Raw genomic sequence first — 18,303 nt, 5'->3', positions numbered from 1 at the left:
CTTTTCTTTTATCGTCAAGCCATCTGTGCGCTTGCACTCAATAACTTATATATATTTACTAATTCAATTAACAACTCTTTTTCAAAAGAGGAAAAATTAGAACTACGATTCCGTTTTACTTCACGCACCATATTTTACAGCTGTACTCAACCAAAAGCGCATCGGAGCGCGCTGTAAAACAGCATGTTCGTACCACTGCCTCCTTGATTCACACTAGTTTGCAATATTGGGAGAGTTAACAGTCAATTAGTTAACATTTCACAAGAAAAGTTTGATGAAACGCAAGAAACCTAACAAGATGTTAAATTTTTAACTCCATATTAACTAACTACTTGTTAGTATATATTTAACATGTGTTGATGAAACCGGGCCTAGATGTGTATATACCGATCATTTAGAGCTGCACTGGAACAGCAAGGAAAGCAAAGGATGACTGATGAAAAACAAGAGTTCACGCAGTGTGGAAAAATCTAGCAGCCTGATGGATTTGTGAATGGGTAAAATGTGCATGGCACTCCATTCTGCTGTTGCTGGAGGCAAAAGCCTTTTTAAAAAATTCATTATTGTGAATACACTTGATGGAACCGAGGATTACAAGTAATATATGACATGTTAAGCCCGTATTGTCAACTCTGAACAGTTTAAAGATATTAACATTACAAGTTCCACTTTTACAATACTTACAAAAATAATGTAATACAATAACAATGCAAGTATTGTTAAGGTGGAATTTTTAATGTTAATATCTTTAAACGGAACTGAGGATGACGTTCTATGGGACTATAAATATGATTCTTCTGCTAGAGGTGACAATGAAAATGATGAATAGAGGTAACAGGGTCTACAATTCTGTGGCCAATGTCACTTTTTATCGAAATTGAGATATTAACTGATACAAACGCGTTTTATCCTGGCTCGCAACATGTTAAAAGGGCCAATGTCTCTGTTAAGTACTAAACAAACAGTTAACATTTAATTAAATAAGCCCTTGCCAATAATGTTAGATTACCAATAAAGATTGGAGACCTGGCAATTTTTAAAGAATACGATAAAAAAAATTAGCGTTTAATAAGGTGACTTCCACAAAGAAACTATAAAGTTATTTAAAGTTAGTTGTTGAAAAAAATAATTGGAAAACTATAAGCAAAACTTCAAATGCTCATAGCTCAAAAACAGGTTTATTGACATTGGCCCTTTTAGAACCAAGCCACAGAATTATTGACTAATATTTTATTAAAATTAAAGTGATAAAAAACTGCAATTCCCATATTTATTTTTTGCTTTTGTAGGTAGAATCCTGGACGCTACTGCAATAGCATGTTAAGATGATGTGTTTCTTAAAAACAAATTTGTCTTATTCAGTTTTGGAGTACATTATGTCGGTTTCAATTCTTGTCAATAACACACAAATTAAAGCCAATGTTCTCTTCTTTAACATGTTGACTATTAGCTCCTCAGCGAGTGATTTAAACCTCCAGCTCAGCCCTTTTAAATCAGTGCACTATTTTACATTAAATGTTACTGTATGAAAACAATTGTAGGTACAACATTGAAAATTTCAACATACCTTGAGGATGATTACTAGTAGTGCTTGAGGCTATGTTAGAGCCCTGCACGGATGCGGATATCCATGAAGTTAGTGTCTTAGCGGATACAAGCTGTACGGCAGTGCGGATCATTTTGCTGATAATTACTAAATAATGACGTTTATTGATTTTCACTCTTTATTTTTGCTTGTGGTTAGGCGACCCTTGACAGTGGTATGGGAGAATGGTGTTATATAAAGAGCCATGAGTCCATGAAGCCGAAAATCTGGCCTAAGACTAGCTGGCTCCTGTCCTCAATAAATGGAAGTAAGGAACAAAAGTAAATACGTCGGTAGTTTTCGCAAGAGGAAGTCCCTCTGTGACTGTAGCGGTTCTGGTGCCAGGTGTCAGGCCTATTGTGTTATGTTAACAGATCTATCTGTTTCAGTATCTTGGGTGTAAAATACTGTAGTTCAATATTTACAATATCCGCGGATAACCATTTTGCAGATGCAGATGAAGGAAGTGCGGATGCGGATATTATTTTGTATATCTGTGCAGGGCTCTAGCTATGGTGCTGGGTTTGACATTTTCCTGGATAGAGAGGCACACCACACTTTCCACAGAACCACCTGGTTTCACGCTGGACATTGCTTTTTGTGCACACTCTGCACTGTCTAGTTGGGAAATTTTTCCGATTTCATTCCTGGGAATTTATGAAGCACATGTTCTTTTATTTTCCCATCAAGTCGAAATGGTGGAGTTCGCTTAGGAGACTGCACCAGTGGACTATACATAGATGCTGATGAGCCTACTGAAGACTGAGATGGGACCGGCGACACAGAAATATTCGCGGCTTCTGATGGTTCATGTTCTTTGTAAGAAGTTTCTACATATTGTCTGCATGAATGTCAGGAAAGTTATTTTTATTAGTTACTGTATTTTTGGAAAAGCCTGAATGCATTAAAAAATGTACAATGCAAAATGTAGAAAAACATTTTTTTCGGCCACTTCACTGTTTTTTCGTATGAATGGACACACTGACAAATACTGGTTGGCTGTATCCACTCAGTGCATAAACTGATTATAATCAATAATGCTTACAGGTTTCTTTTTTATTTTCCTAAACTTGTTCGGTACTTCAGCCATTTCTGGAGAATGTACAGTTGAAACCATGGTAATTACTTTTTTGTCCTTCTATGAACATAGCAGTATTTTATTGTCCCTATCAAAAGTCATTTCTCCTGTTTTCAACTTCTTCTGCCTTTCACTGAATTCCTTAGAAAGTCCCCTATTCTGTCTTACTGCTCCACATACAGCTGTTTCTCATTCACACAATTCCTTGGCTAAGCCTACACTATTGTAAAATTTGCCCATGTACACTTTATACCCCTGGCCAAGGAAGGGATCTAATAAGTCAAATATAGTGTCCCGGATGTTCATGCCACTTGCATCATAGATTTTCAACTTACATATATACCCTGCAGAGGATTTACACACCATCCTTACCAAAATCTCATACCTGGTAATTTTTCCTGGATTACAAACTCGAAAACGCAAGTGGCCCTTCCAAGCCAACATTCCCTCGTCAAGAGCGATTTTCCGATCTGGAGTGTACACAACTGAAAACTGGTCACTGAGCCTTTCGAGAATCAGCCTAATTTTGTTTTTTTGTTGTTTTTTTTGCTAGGGGCTTTACGTCGCACCGACACAGATAGGTCTTATGGCGACGATGGGATAGGAAAGGCCTAGGAGTTGGAAGGAAGCAGCCGTGGCCTTAATTAAGGTACAGCCCCAGCATTTGCCTGGTGTGAAAATGGGAAATCACGGAAAACCATCTTCAGGGCTGCCGATAGTGGGATTCGAACCTACTATCTCCCGGATGCAAGCTCACAGCCGCGCGCCTCTACGCGCACGGCCAACTCGCCCAGTCCTAATTTTGTATAGCCGATCAGGATTCCCCTCATAATGACTGCTGTCGCTAAAGTGCAAGAATGACAATATGTTTTTGAACCAGATACGTGCTACGGTTTTCGAAAAAATTGGCGAGCCGAAAATAGTGTCCTCTGTCCAGTACATTTTCAGATCTGGATTTTGAATTATTCCGGTTACAAACATTAGTCCTAAAAACTTTTTCATCTCATTTACGTTAACCGGTTTCTACGTCTGAAAAATAGAATATTTAGTGAATGGACACGGTGCTGATGGCATACATATTCAAGGAAATTGTCATTTACAAATAAATTGATGAAAGACATAATTTTGTTGCTATTTTCAATGTCAGCATTTAATCCTACCCGGCCAGTGAACTTGATTGCAGGCGGGCAATCAGACAGATGCATATCGTCCAATGAAGCGATGGAAAGAAAATGCAAGACTGTAACAGGCCACATGGCCCAGTACTTGGAAGGATGATGATGATGATGATGATGATGATGATTATGACATAACCTCTCCTGCCCAAACGCCAACCTCACCTTCCCGAGATGAAAAAACCTGTTCCCAGCCCTGTTGACAGAGTCACGGCGGTATAACCGTTACATCCATTATGGAGGAAATGCTGTGATTTCAGCTAGTCCATTAGCTGAGAGGTGGCAGCCCCACCAATGGTCTTACTTCCTTCAGGCTAGCAACCCGTCGGAAGGACATTTGATTGCTATCAAGTCTTGCAAAAAGTAAAATGCAAGACCGTAACGGGTCACATGGCCCAATACTTGGAAGGAAGATGATGATGATGATGAATGTGCTGAATTTAACTTTGGCCAGAGTCTGGTATATCATCATCGGAATTGCTTCCGCTATCACTGTAATCAGGGATGAGTTCATCACCAGAATCATCCTTCAGTAGTATATCTTCAATTTCCTCACTTCGTATACTGTGTTTGTAAGTCGTCATGTTATCGCGACACAAAAAATCACTTCACTACACACCCTCACAAGAATACCACTACTGGCTTAGGTCCGTGTTTACTCAAAGAAAAAGAAAACACTGGAATGTACCCTTCGTTCAGGCAGTCAGGATGATGGACTGTTCATTTACACGCAATCTATGGTTTTCAACACAAACTACGACTTCATACGAATTTAGCGCTAAATTTGAAACGACGTTTATATCGCATGACCTTAAACGCCTTAACTCGGATACAGTCCCACACATAAGCTGCTCTTAAATGCCTTAAGGCGTCTACGGGAGTGAATGTGTTAAATTTTCTCTCCTAAAATTAGGGTTCATGGATTATTCAATGATACAAATTATTCACATATACACAGTATTAAGGACGTCAAATAATAATGGAACTGATTTTATTCTGTTCAAATATGTGTGTCTGAACATTTATACGTGCTGTCATAGGATGATTTGACCTTGAGCTATATTTTGACATGCGTCCCAATTTTTTAGAATGACTTGGCTAGCAAGAGGGACCCACTGTTTAAGGATATGTTCGATGTACCCAGCATAGATTAAAATTTACAACAGCACACAGCAATCGGTTTTCATGTTCTTTTGAATAAATTAGCAAATGATACCCTGTAAATGATACAGGAAGCTTGCAGGGATAAAGCGTTATCCAGAACATGTGTTTTTAAGTGGCACAAAAATTTAAAGAGGGTGAAGAAAGTGTTACTGATGTTCCATATTCTGGACAGCCATCCACACTGAAACCTCAGATGAACACCACCACGATGCTATGTTGCAAGAAGACTGTTGATTAATGATAGCAAATGTTGTAGAGAATCCTCATCTCATATGGGCTAGGTAAAGAGAATGATTTGGACTACAGAAAAGTTAAGGCAAAATAGATTCCATATCTCCTAGAACAATAAGCACATCCCTCACTGGGTCATAACATGTCAGTAGTGTCCAACAGACTTCGGCATGAGCCACACTTCATTGACAGAATTATCACATGTGATAAGTCTAGCTTCACCACTATGCCCAGAAACCAAGGAGCAGAGTTCTCAGTGATAACATCCATCCAACCTCGTGCCAAAAAACGAAAGTATGAAGGTGCAACCAAGTGCAGGAATAGTCAATACTTTGTCCTTTTCAATGAAATGGGTGTTGTTTATGAACATTCCTTACAATGGTTGGATTCTGCACCAGGACAATGCCCATGCTCATCAAGGACATGCAACACAAGACACAATAAAGGCTCTGAAGTTATAGTACACCCACCCTACGCATTGTATATAGGACACTGACTTCTATATCTTTGCACAAGTGAAATAAGCAGCTACCAGAATGCCATTCTTTGTCAGACAATGAACTTAACTAAATATCATTAGGATATACTAAAGATACTGTTAAAGAAACGTTCTTTATGAGTGCTTTGAATACTAGACTGAACTTTGGTATCATTGTATCATATCAAGAGACTTATTTGAAACTTTATGGTCGAATTTCAATACTGAAAGCAGACAAGCTGACTCCCCACAATTAAGCTGGAGACTCCTGATTTTTCATCTTTCCCCCCCATTCTCCTGATTGCTGAGATCGACCTCTCGATTTTCCTCTTCTAGTACTGCTTGAAAATCAAGTAGCGAATATTCAAGAATAACTCAAATATTATATTTAAGTGGTCCGCTTATTCAACATATACATAATTTATTACATTTAGTGTATGTTTTGTTTCCTAAGGGACATCATCAGCTAGAATAAATTACAATAATATATCAGAACACAAAAATTACATTATCAAATTGGAAAGACAAATTAAAAAACACTTTTATATGCAAGGACATTTAAAATAAATTACTAGCAAACTGTTAAAGAAAAGTTTTTATGAGTGCTTTGAAAAGCAGACTGAACTTTGGTATCATTGTATCATATCAAGAGATAACTGTTAATTTCCACAAACTTTATTATCAAGAGTTTAATGAACAATTCAACCAGTTTTTACTGACTATATGACTTCATGGAATAAAAGATTAGGGGCAGGTATCAAACCAACGGGACTGCCCAAAACCATAGCGGCGGACTAAGGGGCAGCATCTGGGAGTGGATGTAGATTCGTGCTCCAGATCTTACCAGTCTGTTTATATTTCCTGTCACTTCAATCCAGGGCCAGATAAATTCTGGTCTAAGCAGGGCATCAGATTCTGGAGGCCCTGCACCATCATGCTGGGATCAATCGGAGGATTCCTCATCCAGCAAGTTGCAACTGAGGAAGAACTATTTCTTTGGCAGCTTTAATGTAAACATTCTCCTTGCTTGTTGTTTAAAGGGGCCTAACATCTAAGGTCATCAGCCCAAACACTCTACCTTAAGGGTCAGCAAACAAATGGAACTTGTTAAAATACTGACAGTCCAAGAAACAAGGTTCACTTCAGAAGAACTGCCCACAAAGGGGAACTACAGAATACTACCAGCAATCAGGGACAAAAGCTGGGTAATAAGAGAAAGTCCCCAACCATCTTGGTAATAGTCTTCTTTGTTCACAAATCTCCAACAGGTACAATTACTGATTTCAGGTTCTCATCCTCAAAGCTTTATGATTCTAAAATCTCGAATAACCCTCAGACCCCATGCTCCAATCAATGAGGATAACAATTTTGGTCCATACTTGAAAGAGAACTGATGCAAGTACATGACCATGAAGCAAAAATTCTACTGGGCAATTTCAACATGCAGATGGGTAAAGAGTAAAGTAGAAATATAGGAAAATAGCTACAGGATATCAGAGCCATAAAAAGACAAACCAGAAAAGACAGAGGCTGATTGAAGTCTGTGATTCATTCAATCTGAAGTTAATGTCCACCCAGTTCAAGAAAGAACTAAAAGGATGACAACATGGTGAGCACTGAATCCCAGCTTGGGAAAATTTCAAATCAATAACATGGCAACCTCCAGCCCCTGGGAAATAGTGAATGTCAGGGTTATAAAGGGAGCCAACATAGGACCTGGACTAGGGTGAAGATAAGGTTAATACCCAAAACCACCAAGAGAACCCCATTCAAAATCAAAAGATTCAGGACCAAAACTTCAAGGTCAATCAAGAAATCATGGATAGAAGTACCAGAAAGAGCTTGAATCCTTGAACTCGTAGGAACCAGAAGAAAAAACTAAAAAAAATTCATGACACAGACGAACGTACAATATTCCTGGCAAAGAAGAGAAATGTCCCAAACAACAGGTGCATGCCAGAGCAAAATGTAATAATAATGTTATTGTTTTTACATCCCACTAACTACTTTGATGGTTTTCGGAGATGCTGAGGTACCAGCATTTTATCCCGCAGGAGTTCTTTTACATGCCAGTAAATCTACCGCCACGAGGCTGACATACAGTATTTGAGCACCTTCAAATACCACCGGACTGAGCCAGGATCGAACCTGCCAAGTTGGGGTCAGAAGGTAAGTGCCTCAACCGTAGAGCCACTCAGCCCGCCTGCAAAATGTAACTTCCAGTAATTACTTTCATTCATATACAAGAATTTATAATTTTTTTAAAAAAATTTCTGTGGAGGACAAAATATATGTCTTTTTTGTTTTTTTGTTTATTTTGTTTTTGTTTTAATGGGCCAGCCTCCTATTTAAGAGAAGAAATGGCTGCCCTTTAGTTGTCAATAATGGTGTACTTCCTTCATTCAAATTTTATGAGTTTGAATCATAAGTGTTTATTCCTTAGAATCCTCTTCTCTGCCTTTAATTAGCAGCATTGATAAATTTAATTCTTCTACATCATTCATGATTTCTGTAAACCAAGTGTTCTTTGTTTTATTTTTCCAGAAGTAACTAAATAACTGCTTTGCTTAGTCAGATTTCTGGCACTCTGAATACATGACAAAAAAGAAGGCAACTCTCCTTTTCTGCATTGTATCCATTATTGATTCGCTTTCATGATATACCACTTCATTAGGTAATAATCTCCACTGGCTAACAACTGATGATTGTTCTGATGATTCTTCTATCTACTTCCTGCAATTTATTGGCTGTTGATTTAGTATTCAACTTGAAGAGTGTTTCACTAGCATAAGCTGCTTTGGGCTTTACAACTGTATTGTAATGTTGAAATTTAGCATTCATGGGGAGAGTTTCTTTTTTTTTTAATAAGTTGGCCAGGTGATTCGCTGTGCTATTTTCAGTTTAGATGTTCTGCTGTCGATCAATGTTTTCCTTTCTTGTGTTCCAGGTTATAATTTTTCCAAGATTTTTGATCTTATAAACAACCTTAATTTGTTTGCCATTGTCGAGGTGAATGGCTGGTGTTTCAATTCTGAAGGTCAGTGTCGTTTCAGTCTTTACAAACGTGATTTGCAGTCTGATTTTTGCAGCAATTTTTTTGAGTTCTTCAATTTGAAATTTAGCTTCTACCACACTACTTGCTAGTAATGCAAGATCATCTGCAAATGCTAGGCAATTAAGTTTAATACTTCTGCCTAGTTTGATCTTTGAATGACATTTCTTTAACCATTCTCACAAGACTTTCTCCAAGGCACAGTTAAACACTACTGGCGAGAGTCCATCTCCCTGTCGAAGTCCAGTGTGGATTTCAAATGGCTCAGACAGTTTACCTCTAAAGTTGACTTTCGACTTAGTATTCTTAAGAGTGATTCCAATAAGATCTATGAGTTTTTGGTGTAAACCAAATTCTTTAAGAACTTTCGGTAGTGACCTACGATGAATACTGTCATAAGCTTTTTGAAATCAACAAAAGTGATGATTAATCTCTTGTTCCAAACTCTATGGTGTTTCATGACCCACTTAAGACTGATGATTTGATCAGGACAGCACTGATATTCTCCCAGTTCCTGGTCAAGTTGTTCCTGAATTGTTGAACATATAATTTTAGATAAAATGTTATAGGTAATATCAAGCAGAGATATACCCCGATAATTACTGGGATCCGATCTATCACCTTTTTTGTGCAGTGGCTGGATTATTGCTGTAGTTCATTGCTCAGGCATTTCTTTAGTATTCCTGATTTCTATGATATGTTTATGTAAATTTTGAAGGGTTTGTTTATTTGCATTCTTCCATAGTTCTGCTACCAATTGATTCTCTCCTATTGCTTTGTAGTTCTTGAGGGAATTTATTGCTCTGATCACTTCATCATAAGTTGGTGGTATAACCTTTTTGAGTGGAGTTTAATTTTTTAGGGAGGGAGCAAAATTGAATTGTTCTTTTGGATCGTCACAGTTAAGTGAAGGAAAACCTACAACCTGTTTTCCAGTCATTGACCGGGTCAGGGATGGAATGAATGAAGCTCCCATATTGTGGCAAGGATAGGAATTGTACCAGCTGCTGAAGCCTGTCGTATTCCTCTGGAGCAATGGTTAGTGACTGACAAATGAAATGAAATGATAGTGGAGAGTATTGCTGGAATGAAAGATGACAGGGAAAATTTGAGTATATGGAGAAAACCTGCCTCACCTACGCTTTGTCAAACACAAATCTCACATGGAGTGACCGGAGTGACTACAGAACCCAGCGGTGAGAGCCGACACACTGCCACCTTGGCCACGGAGGCTTCTGATCTTCACAGTTAAGTAATTTTTTTTAAATAGTCAGTCATCATTGTAGCATTATCCCCATTATTGCGTGCCATTTCCTCATTTTTGTTTTTCATCATAAGTGTAGGTGGAGTGTACTACAATTGATATTGTTTCTCAACATTTTAATTTATATGAAGAAAAAAGAAAGGAGAAGATACATTTACATACCTAGTCTGAAAGAAAACATCTTCATCCACAAATCCAAAGTTATCATGCACCTTGGTGACAGTGCCTGTAAACACTCGCTGTTTAGGTGAAGGATTAGGGTTTGCAGGTGGTACTGGTGGTACAGCTGCCGCTGCTGCAGCTGCCACTGCTGCACTCTGGAATGCTGCAGGATTTAGAGCACGAGGTGTGGGGTAACTCACTGTAGCTACCTGAGAGAACATCTGTAAACAATAATACAAAAATAAAATAGTCATATGTCATAGTCATTTGACACACATTTTTTTTTTGTTCCTTTCCTATACAAAAATAAAACGGATCTACTTCTGGGGAAATTACATGTTCCAGACATTCCAATTCTAACCTGTGTTGTACCAAGACCAGCAGGAACTGCTACTCCAGTGGTACCTATGGCAGCGGTCATATTCGTCATAGCCATTCCAGCCTGGAAAGAATATTAAATGTTAACTTCTAAATATTTGGACTAATACTGCTTTCTAAGACAAGAAATAACCTGTGGCTAAACAGGGCCTTCTATCAGTGCAAGACTGGAAAACTGGAGGACCTTACCAGTCATAAATGTCTATGAGCAAACAAACCACTTCTTGGATGTTGACATTCATTACATTAGACAGGTGATGACCATGATGATATACACTAATTGTATATTTCACTATATTTGCTCCACTAAAGATTATCTTAAATAATTATAACATACTGTAAATGAATTACCCCCAAGTGTTTGGGTTACCAGGATAAGTGTATGATGGTCTGTATAACAGTAGGCTAGAACAGTCAATCAAGTGTTGTATATTGTCTACAATAATTATTTACATAATTTAAGCCCAGCACCTGAATCAGCCCATATACCGTACATTTAAATCTTTGGAGCATTAGCTAGAAATTTGTCTTTCAGCCTCTTCCTCTTCCTCTTCTTCTTCTTCTTCTTCTTCTTCTTCTTCTTCTTCTTCTTCTTCTTCTTCTCTGCTGCTGCTGCTGCTGCTGCTGCTCCCAAACCTCTTTTCCTTTCCGAGTTGGCTGGCCTTTGTTCATCAGTTATGATGCATTGTTTTCATTCAAATGTTTTTAGTTTAAGTCTTGTGTGTCTTCTAAATCATCTTAGACCCCTTTGAACCAACTGTTCTTGGCTTATTTTTCCCAAAGTAGTTGAATAGTTGTTCCACTAGCCTGGTTTCAGGTTATCTTGATATGGGGTAGATAAAAGGCAACTCTGTTTTTGTGTACTGTATCTATTATTGACTCACTTTCATGCTATACCACTTCGTTAGACAACAATCGCCACGGTCTGCCTATTATTTTTAAAAATTCTTCTTTCTGCCTTCTGCAGTTTATCTGTTGTTGAACTTAAATAGTGCTTCACTACCATAGGTTGCTTCAGGTATAAAGGTATGCGCATAGTGGGAGCTGGCTACCTACTTGCTGGCTACGAGCGTAAACAAGTGGCACCTTGCAAGCAGGATTTATTCTGCATTTTTAAGTCACCCAGCTCACAATGAATGCTGGACCTGGTTTGTCTGAGCAGGTTGTTGGTGCATACCTGCTAACAGGATTATTTAGAGTATTCTTGCACACTGGTTCCCAGTCGCTGGGAAACATTCAGTTTGATCAGAATGCTGGCATTAATTTTATAGCATTCAAGAAAAGTGTTCTTTGTTTCATACTAGCTGTAAGCTGCCTCTGGATCAGTGCTCGAGTGTCGGCCTCCTGATCCCAAGATAGCGGGTTCAAACCCAGCAGAGGTAGTCGGATTTCAGTTTACCCGGTCTGCCATCTGGTAGGCCTAGAGTAAAACGAAACATCGAAATTGATGAACAGACAGCCAGATAGCATCGAATTTAAGATATCTGCACACGGTAGCTGAAGCCATATGATTATTATTATTATTATTATTATTATTATTATTATTATTATTATTATTATTATTATTATTATTATTTTATACTAGCTGTGGAAGCAAGTCACCACTGCTTCGGTAGACGATGGATGTTATATCTTGTTCAAAATATAATTAAATGTTTCTAGACAAAACAAGTGGTAATAACTCAGAAACAATGTTAGGTTTTGGTCCACCCAATCAATACACATCCCTTTACAAGTGAAAAACTATTTAATTAAGCCTCTAATGATCGGCTGCTGATTTTTTTCTGTCACAGACTGTTCACTAGGCGGCTCCTGAGCTGTCTGTCATAAATCGTCGTGCGCCAGTACGTTTCTGGCAGTGACACAAAGTTGACCGGGGTAACATATTGCCCCATGCGAGCACTGGCAGAAGTAAATTGGCAGACTCATGTTTCGTTAATTTTCATTCTTGTGTGTGTTTATTGTGAGAACGACTAGTTAGTTTAGTATAGACAGTAAATATGAGTCGTGATATAGCCGGGAACATAAGCAAGGATCAGGAACGAATTTGTCAACTCCATTTTGAATTATCTGGCGAAGAATTAGTGGATTCAGGAGATGGCGGTGGAGAGGACAACATAGAAACATCAAAGCATGATTCACTCTCAGAAGAGGATGTTAGTGAAGTGAATTACCTGAAGAGGACTGTGCCAATACATCAGGGAGTGAAAATGACGACGCTTCAAACAGGCCCTGCCAAAACTACATATATGGACGTGATGGTGCGACTAAATGGAGCACCACAGTGCCTCCTAAAAACACTCATACTTGTGCGCACAACAAAGTTTCATCGTACTTGCCTGGTTCTAGCCTGAAAACATGTGGTGTTACTGATCCAATGACATTAATTTTTTTATTGATGAAAGCATTACATGAATAATAGTTTCTTCTAATAATATTTTCATACAAAGAATAGGGACACATTTTTCATGAGACAGAGATGCCAAACCAACCTCAGAAGAGGAAATAAGGGCCCTAATTGGTCTTCTATTATTAGCTGGTGTAAACAAGTTAGGCTCTCAAAATATAGTTGACTTGTTTGGTGCTGAAATTTTCCACACTACAGTGTCTTACAACCGATTCCGCTTTTTGCTATGGTGTCTCAGATTTGATGATGTCCGAGATCAAGATGATCGGCATCAAATTGACAAACTGGCTGCAATTAGGAAAATGTTGGAAATCTTTGTAGAGAACTATAAATTGTGCTATTCGGTTGAGGAGTATGTCAGATGAGCAATTACTGAAGTTTAGGACACTGCCCATTCAGACAGTACTTGCCTAATGAGCCCAGAAAGTGGCGCCCAAACTATTCGCACTTGCTGATGCTCGAACATTCTATATACTGAATATGGAAATATACTCACGGAAACAGCCTGATGGCCCATTTCAACTGTTCAACCACCGTACAGATCTTGTCATGAGATTATTAGAGACACTTTTTGGTACAGGTCGCAATCTTACATGTGACAACTGGTACACAAGCTTTCCACTGGCATCTGAGCTTCTGCAAAAAGGAATAATCATTTGTGGAAACCTCAAGAAAAATAAGAGGAAAATTCCACCTGATTTACTAAAGAAGGGGCAACCGGTAAGGATTAGCAAGTTTGAATTTTATGGTGACAGCACTCTTGTGGCATACACGCCGAAGAAAAACAAGGCGGTGTTACTGCTAACAACAATATCTCAAAATGACCAAATAGATGAGAACACAAAGATGAAATGAAGCAGATTATAAACACTTTCTACAACGTAAAAAAGGGGGCCGTAGGCACGGTGAATGAAAAGAGCGCAGCATATGATGTTGGGAGAAATACGAATCGTTGGCAACTGAAAATACTTTTTCACTTCCTGAACATTGCTGGTATTAATAGCTATGTTGTTTATGTTGGAAACAACCTTGAAAATACTCTCCCTAGAAGAACATTCCTAAGATCAATTGCAATGGAACTGGTAAAACCCAGAATACCTGTTAGAGCTGCACAAACAAGTTTGCCTCGCAGTATCAGAGCGAAAGCCTTACACGTGAGTTCAAACGGTAAGGAAGATATTTCCCAGACCTCTCAGACTCCACTCCTGAAGAGAAAAACACCAGGATCATCCGGATGATGTGCTATATGTCCTAGAAGTCGGGACAGAGAAAGCAGAACCTCTTGAGTGCTGTGTGAAAAGTACGTATGTCAAGACCATTTCAGTACCGTGAGTGAAGAATGCCTCAACAAGAAAACCGAAAGTGACTAAAAGAAACTGAACATCAGTGTTCAAATAGTAATGAAATGCATTTGACCTTCATAGTTCTAGTTTTTAAGACTACATGAACTTGAGTGTTATTATGAATGAGATTGTCTGCTTTGAAGTTATGCAAGATATCTATTTTCTGTACGGTGTATATATTAATGGCAATAATAGGAGTTATACTAAGTGTGTTTTATTCACTTATAAGGCCCTTAGTCAGGTGTGTCATGAAAAGAGCATAATTTCATTTTTAAATTACAGTAAATATACATCAGAGAATGGGGTAATATTTTATCCCGCGCGAGTACTGGAGTGTTAAAAAACATATTAAATGTTAATATTAATGTAAATGGTATATGGATCAAAAGGAAAACTGTAGATTTGTACAGAGCAATCAACAAGTTCACCGATACCGTACGCAGGAGACAATTGAAATTCTATGACCACATCTGTAGAATGGACGACACTAGACATGCAAAAAAAAACTGCTTGGTATAATTAAATCAAAGAAGGTCAAAATAAGCTGGATAGAGGAAATAAAGCAGGACAAAGAAATTAATATCACATATGATATGATCAGGGATCGCAAGGCTTTTGGTAATCTGGTTGCAAAGCACACGTTCACGAAAAAGGCTAAAAGAACCACAGGGAAGCAATGGACGGAAGAACACAAGAAACAGCATAGCGAATTCATGAAGAGATTTTGGGAGGAGAAGAAAGGAAAAACATCATCAAGCTAACAAGTTCCAACGCGCTCTGTAAACGGGCATAACGAGGAAAGAAGAAGAATATTATATAATATACAGTGGAACCTTGGATTGCGAGCATAATTTGTTCTGGCAACATGCCTGTAATCCAAAGCGCTCGTATATCAAAGCAAGTTTTCCCATAAGAAACTATTGAAATGCAGAAGATTCATCCACAACACAAAAAAATATTTATTCACATACCATTTCTAAAACAAAATATAATGTAAAATAAATTAAAGAGCAATTTTTCCTTACAATAGAATCACTGTTGGTCTGAGGGAGACGAGAGATGACATGAGAAGAGTTGCTGTGTAGCAGGAATTTCACTAACGGAATCACTGCTATCTGTTGGTTCACTGGAATTATTTTCTTTTTTTGCTAGTTGCTTTACGTCGCACCGACACAGATAGGTCTTATGGTGACGATGGGACAGGGAAGGGCTAGGAGTGGAAAGGAAGCGGCCGTGGCCTTAATTAAGGTACAGCCCCAGCATTTGCCTGGTGTGAAAATGGGAAACCACGGAAAACCATTTTCAAGGCTGCCGACAGTGGGGTTCGAACCTACTATCTCCCGAATACTGGATACTGGCCACACTTAAGCAACTGCAGCTATCAAGCTCGGTGCACACGTGACACTCGTACTGCGGAACCTCATTCGCTTATCAAGTTACAATTTATTTAAATGTTTGCTCGTCTTGCAAAAAAAAAAAAAAAAAAAAAAAAGTCGTAGACTAAGTTACTCGCATTCCGAGGTTTCACTGTATATTATATATTACATAATATATAATATAATAATTAATATTAATCCTATAATAAGAAGTGTCTCTCTCGTAATACCAAGATGAAGCACTACCAGACAGTCATCCGTCCTAAAGCCTTATATGCTTCAGAATGTTTAATATTCAACAGTAAGGGACTCATGGAAAAACTTGAAATCTGGCAAAGAAAGATAATGGGGAGGATACTGGGGCCAGTCAAGGAAGGGGACAGTTATAAAAGACGACCTAACCAAGAGCTCTACAATTACTGTGAAAGAATAACGAATGTAGCAAGGAAGAGATGCCTAGCATTCTATGGGCACGTCTACAGGATGCATCCTACCAGGTTGACCAACCGGATTCTCAGCTACTGGCAAAATAGGAAGACCAAGTCACCATGGTTGATCGAAGTGGATAAAGATCTACAGGAACTAGGAATAACAGAAGGAATCTTAAAGGATCGGACAGTACTCAGGAAGATGCTTAAACATAAGAAGTTCCAGGACAGACTACGAACAAAGAAGACTGGCGCCCTTTGGACAAAGGAGAGGAAGGAGCAACACAGCCTGAGGATGCGCAACTACTGGGCAAACCTCAAAGCCCATTCCAAAATGCAATAGTTGAATGTCGTGGTCCTTAGTTGGCCTATACGAAACAAGAAGAAGAAGAAGAAGAATTAATATTCATATGTTTTTATAATTAAATAGTTTTCACTTGTAAATTGATGTCTATTCATTGGGTAGTTCAGAACCTAACATCGTTTCTTAGTTTTAACTGTATCAATACGGATCTATACAATGAAGTTTGTAAATTGTACCAAGTGGTAATACTCGACATAATGATTCCTGGCCTTGTTTATTTCATGAACACCCACTATTTTCTGCACCAAACCTTTGTTATAGCCAGAGCTAGGATTTCTATGTAATAAAAATGGTTAATACATTGAGTGAGCAAATGTCATGGGATATCGGAGCACTGATGCGCAGGTGTGTTGTCTGCGCACCACATGCCCCCTGTGCCAGCGGCAGTTGTATAGGAGACCTTGTGAGCAGTGGCTGTGCATGTGACAGGTGTAACACGGAACATCATTGTCAGCTGACACCGTTCGAATGGGGTATGGTGTATAATGTAACTATTTATAATAGTGTATTTAAATCCGGCTTGATCAATACACTCATTAAATGAAAGAAACACTATTTATTAAACCATACATGTTTCGGGAAATCTCAACCATTCTCTTCAGCAGTGGTTAGATCAAAGAATAACACAATTTGACACAATCTTTTGTTTTACAATTTGAAGGAGTATAGTGTCCCAATACATCATATCAAAGAGTAAAGAGAACTTATGAAATATTATAAAAATGATCAATACATACAATTTTGGTTGAACTGAATGAGAATACTATATAAATTTAGGATCTTCAAGTTTTTCTTCTTTTCTTCTTTTTGTTCCTTAAATGATTATATGCTAGCCTAAACAGTGGGTTATCTTCTGCACTTTTCTCATTTAAACTTGATTCAGAATTACATTTTTGTGTAAGGTAAATTTCTAAATTTTCCAAAACATTCATCAGTTTTCCCTTTTTGGTCGAATGTAATAATTTCATGTCATTGGAAATGTCTGTAAATTTATCATTCATTTCAACCATATGTATTGATCAAGGCGGATTTAAATAAACTATTATAAATAGTTATATTATACATTCAGACCAGTCAGTACGGACCAAACACAATATTAACCTATCATGGTTAAGTTTATTAACGGGGTATGGTGGTCGGTGCCCGACGGATGGGAAGTGCGATTTCGGAAGTGGTGCGGGAATTCGGCTTCACACGATCAACCGTGTTCAGGGTGTATCATGAATGGCTGAATGCGGGTGTCACCAGCCACAACAGACGAACGACCGGCCGTCCAGCCACCCTCGATGACTGTGAACGGTGACATCTGAGACGGATTGTCAATAGTGACAGACGGGCAACCGTGCAACAAATCACGGCTCAATTCAACACAGGCCGTGCTAGACACGTCTCCCAGTGGACAATCTGTAGGAACATGGGTTCTATGGGGTATGGGCGGCGCCGCACACTGGTGCCACTGTTAACCCAACGTCATCGGGCACGACGACGCGCATTTGTCGCCAGTCAGCAGCGATGGACACTGGAACAATGGCGTAACGTGATATGGTTGGACGAATTACGATTTCAATTGCACCCTGCCGATGGGATGCATCGTGTATGGCGCAGACCACATGAAGCGATTGATCCCGCCTGCCTCGAAGGTGTGGTCCAAGACGCTGGTGTGTCTTTTATGGTATGGGGTGCATTTTCCTGGTGTGGAATGGGCCCCCTAGTTGTTCTGGAAGAGACTTTGAATGGTACGTAGTATGTTGAGCTGCTCGGAGACCATCTCCACCCATTTTTGGTCTTCCAGCGCCCAGATGGTTCAACGGTGTTTCA

At 38.8% G+C, this 18,303-nt stretch overlaps 1 protein-coding gene across 3 annotated transcripts in view; it reads right to left on the bottom strand.

The window, feature by feature from the left end:
• Window positions 1-18,303, bottom strand: part of LOC136878809 (cell division cycle and apoptosis regulator protein 1) — a 351,110-nt gene that overhangs the window by 252,290 nt on the left and 80,517 nt on the right. For 2 of the 3 annotated variants that reach the window (XM_067152300.2, XM_067152302.2), the window contains exons 4-5: window positions 10,551-10,631; window positions 10,190-10,410 (exon numbers count right to left, since the gene is read on the bottom strand). In XM_067152300.2, the coding sequence (XP_067008401.2) occupies window positions 10,190-10,410; window positions 10,551-10,631 (302 nt within the window). The remainder of the gene's footprint in view (window positions 1-10,189; window positions 10,411-10,550; window positions 10,632-18,303) is intronic. The other variant, XM_067152301.2, reaches the window with a different exon arrangement.

The sequence above is a fragment of the Anabrus simplex genome, chromosome 8 (genome assembly GCF_040414725.1).
Source record: "Anabrus simplex isolate iqAnaSimp1 chromosome 8, ASM4041472v1, whole genome shotgun sequence".
NCBI classification, from domain to species: Eukaryota; Metazoa; Arthropoda; class Insecta; order Orthoptera; family Tettigoniidae; genus Anabrus; species Anabrus simplex.
The sequence above is the reverse complement of the archived record's forward strand: the minus strand, read 5'-3'. Positions and strand labels throughout refer to the sequence as shown.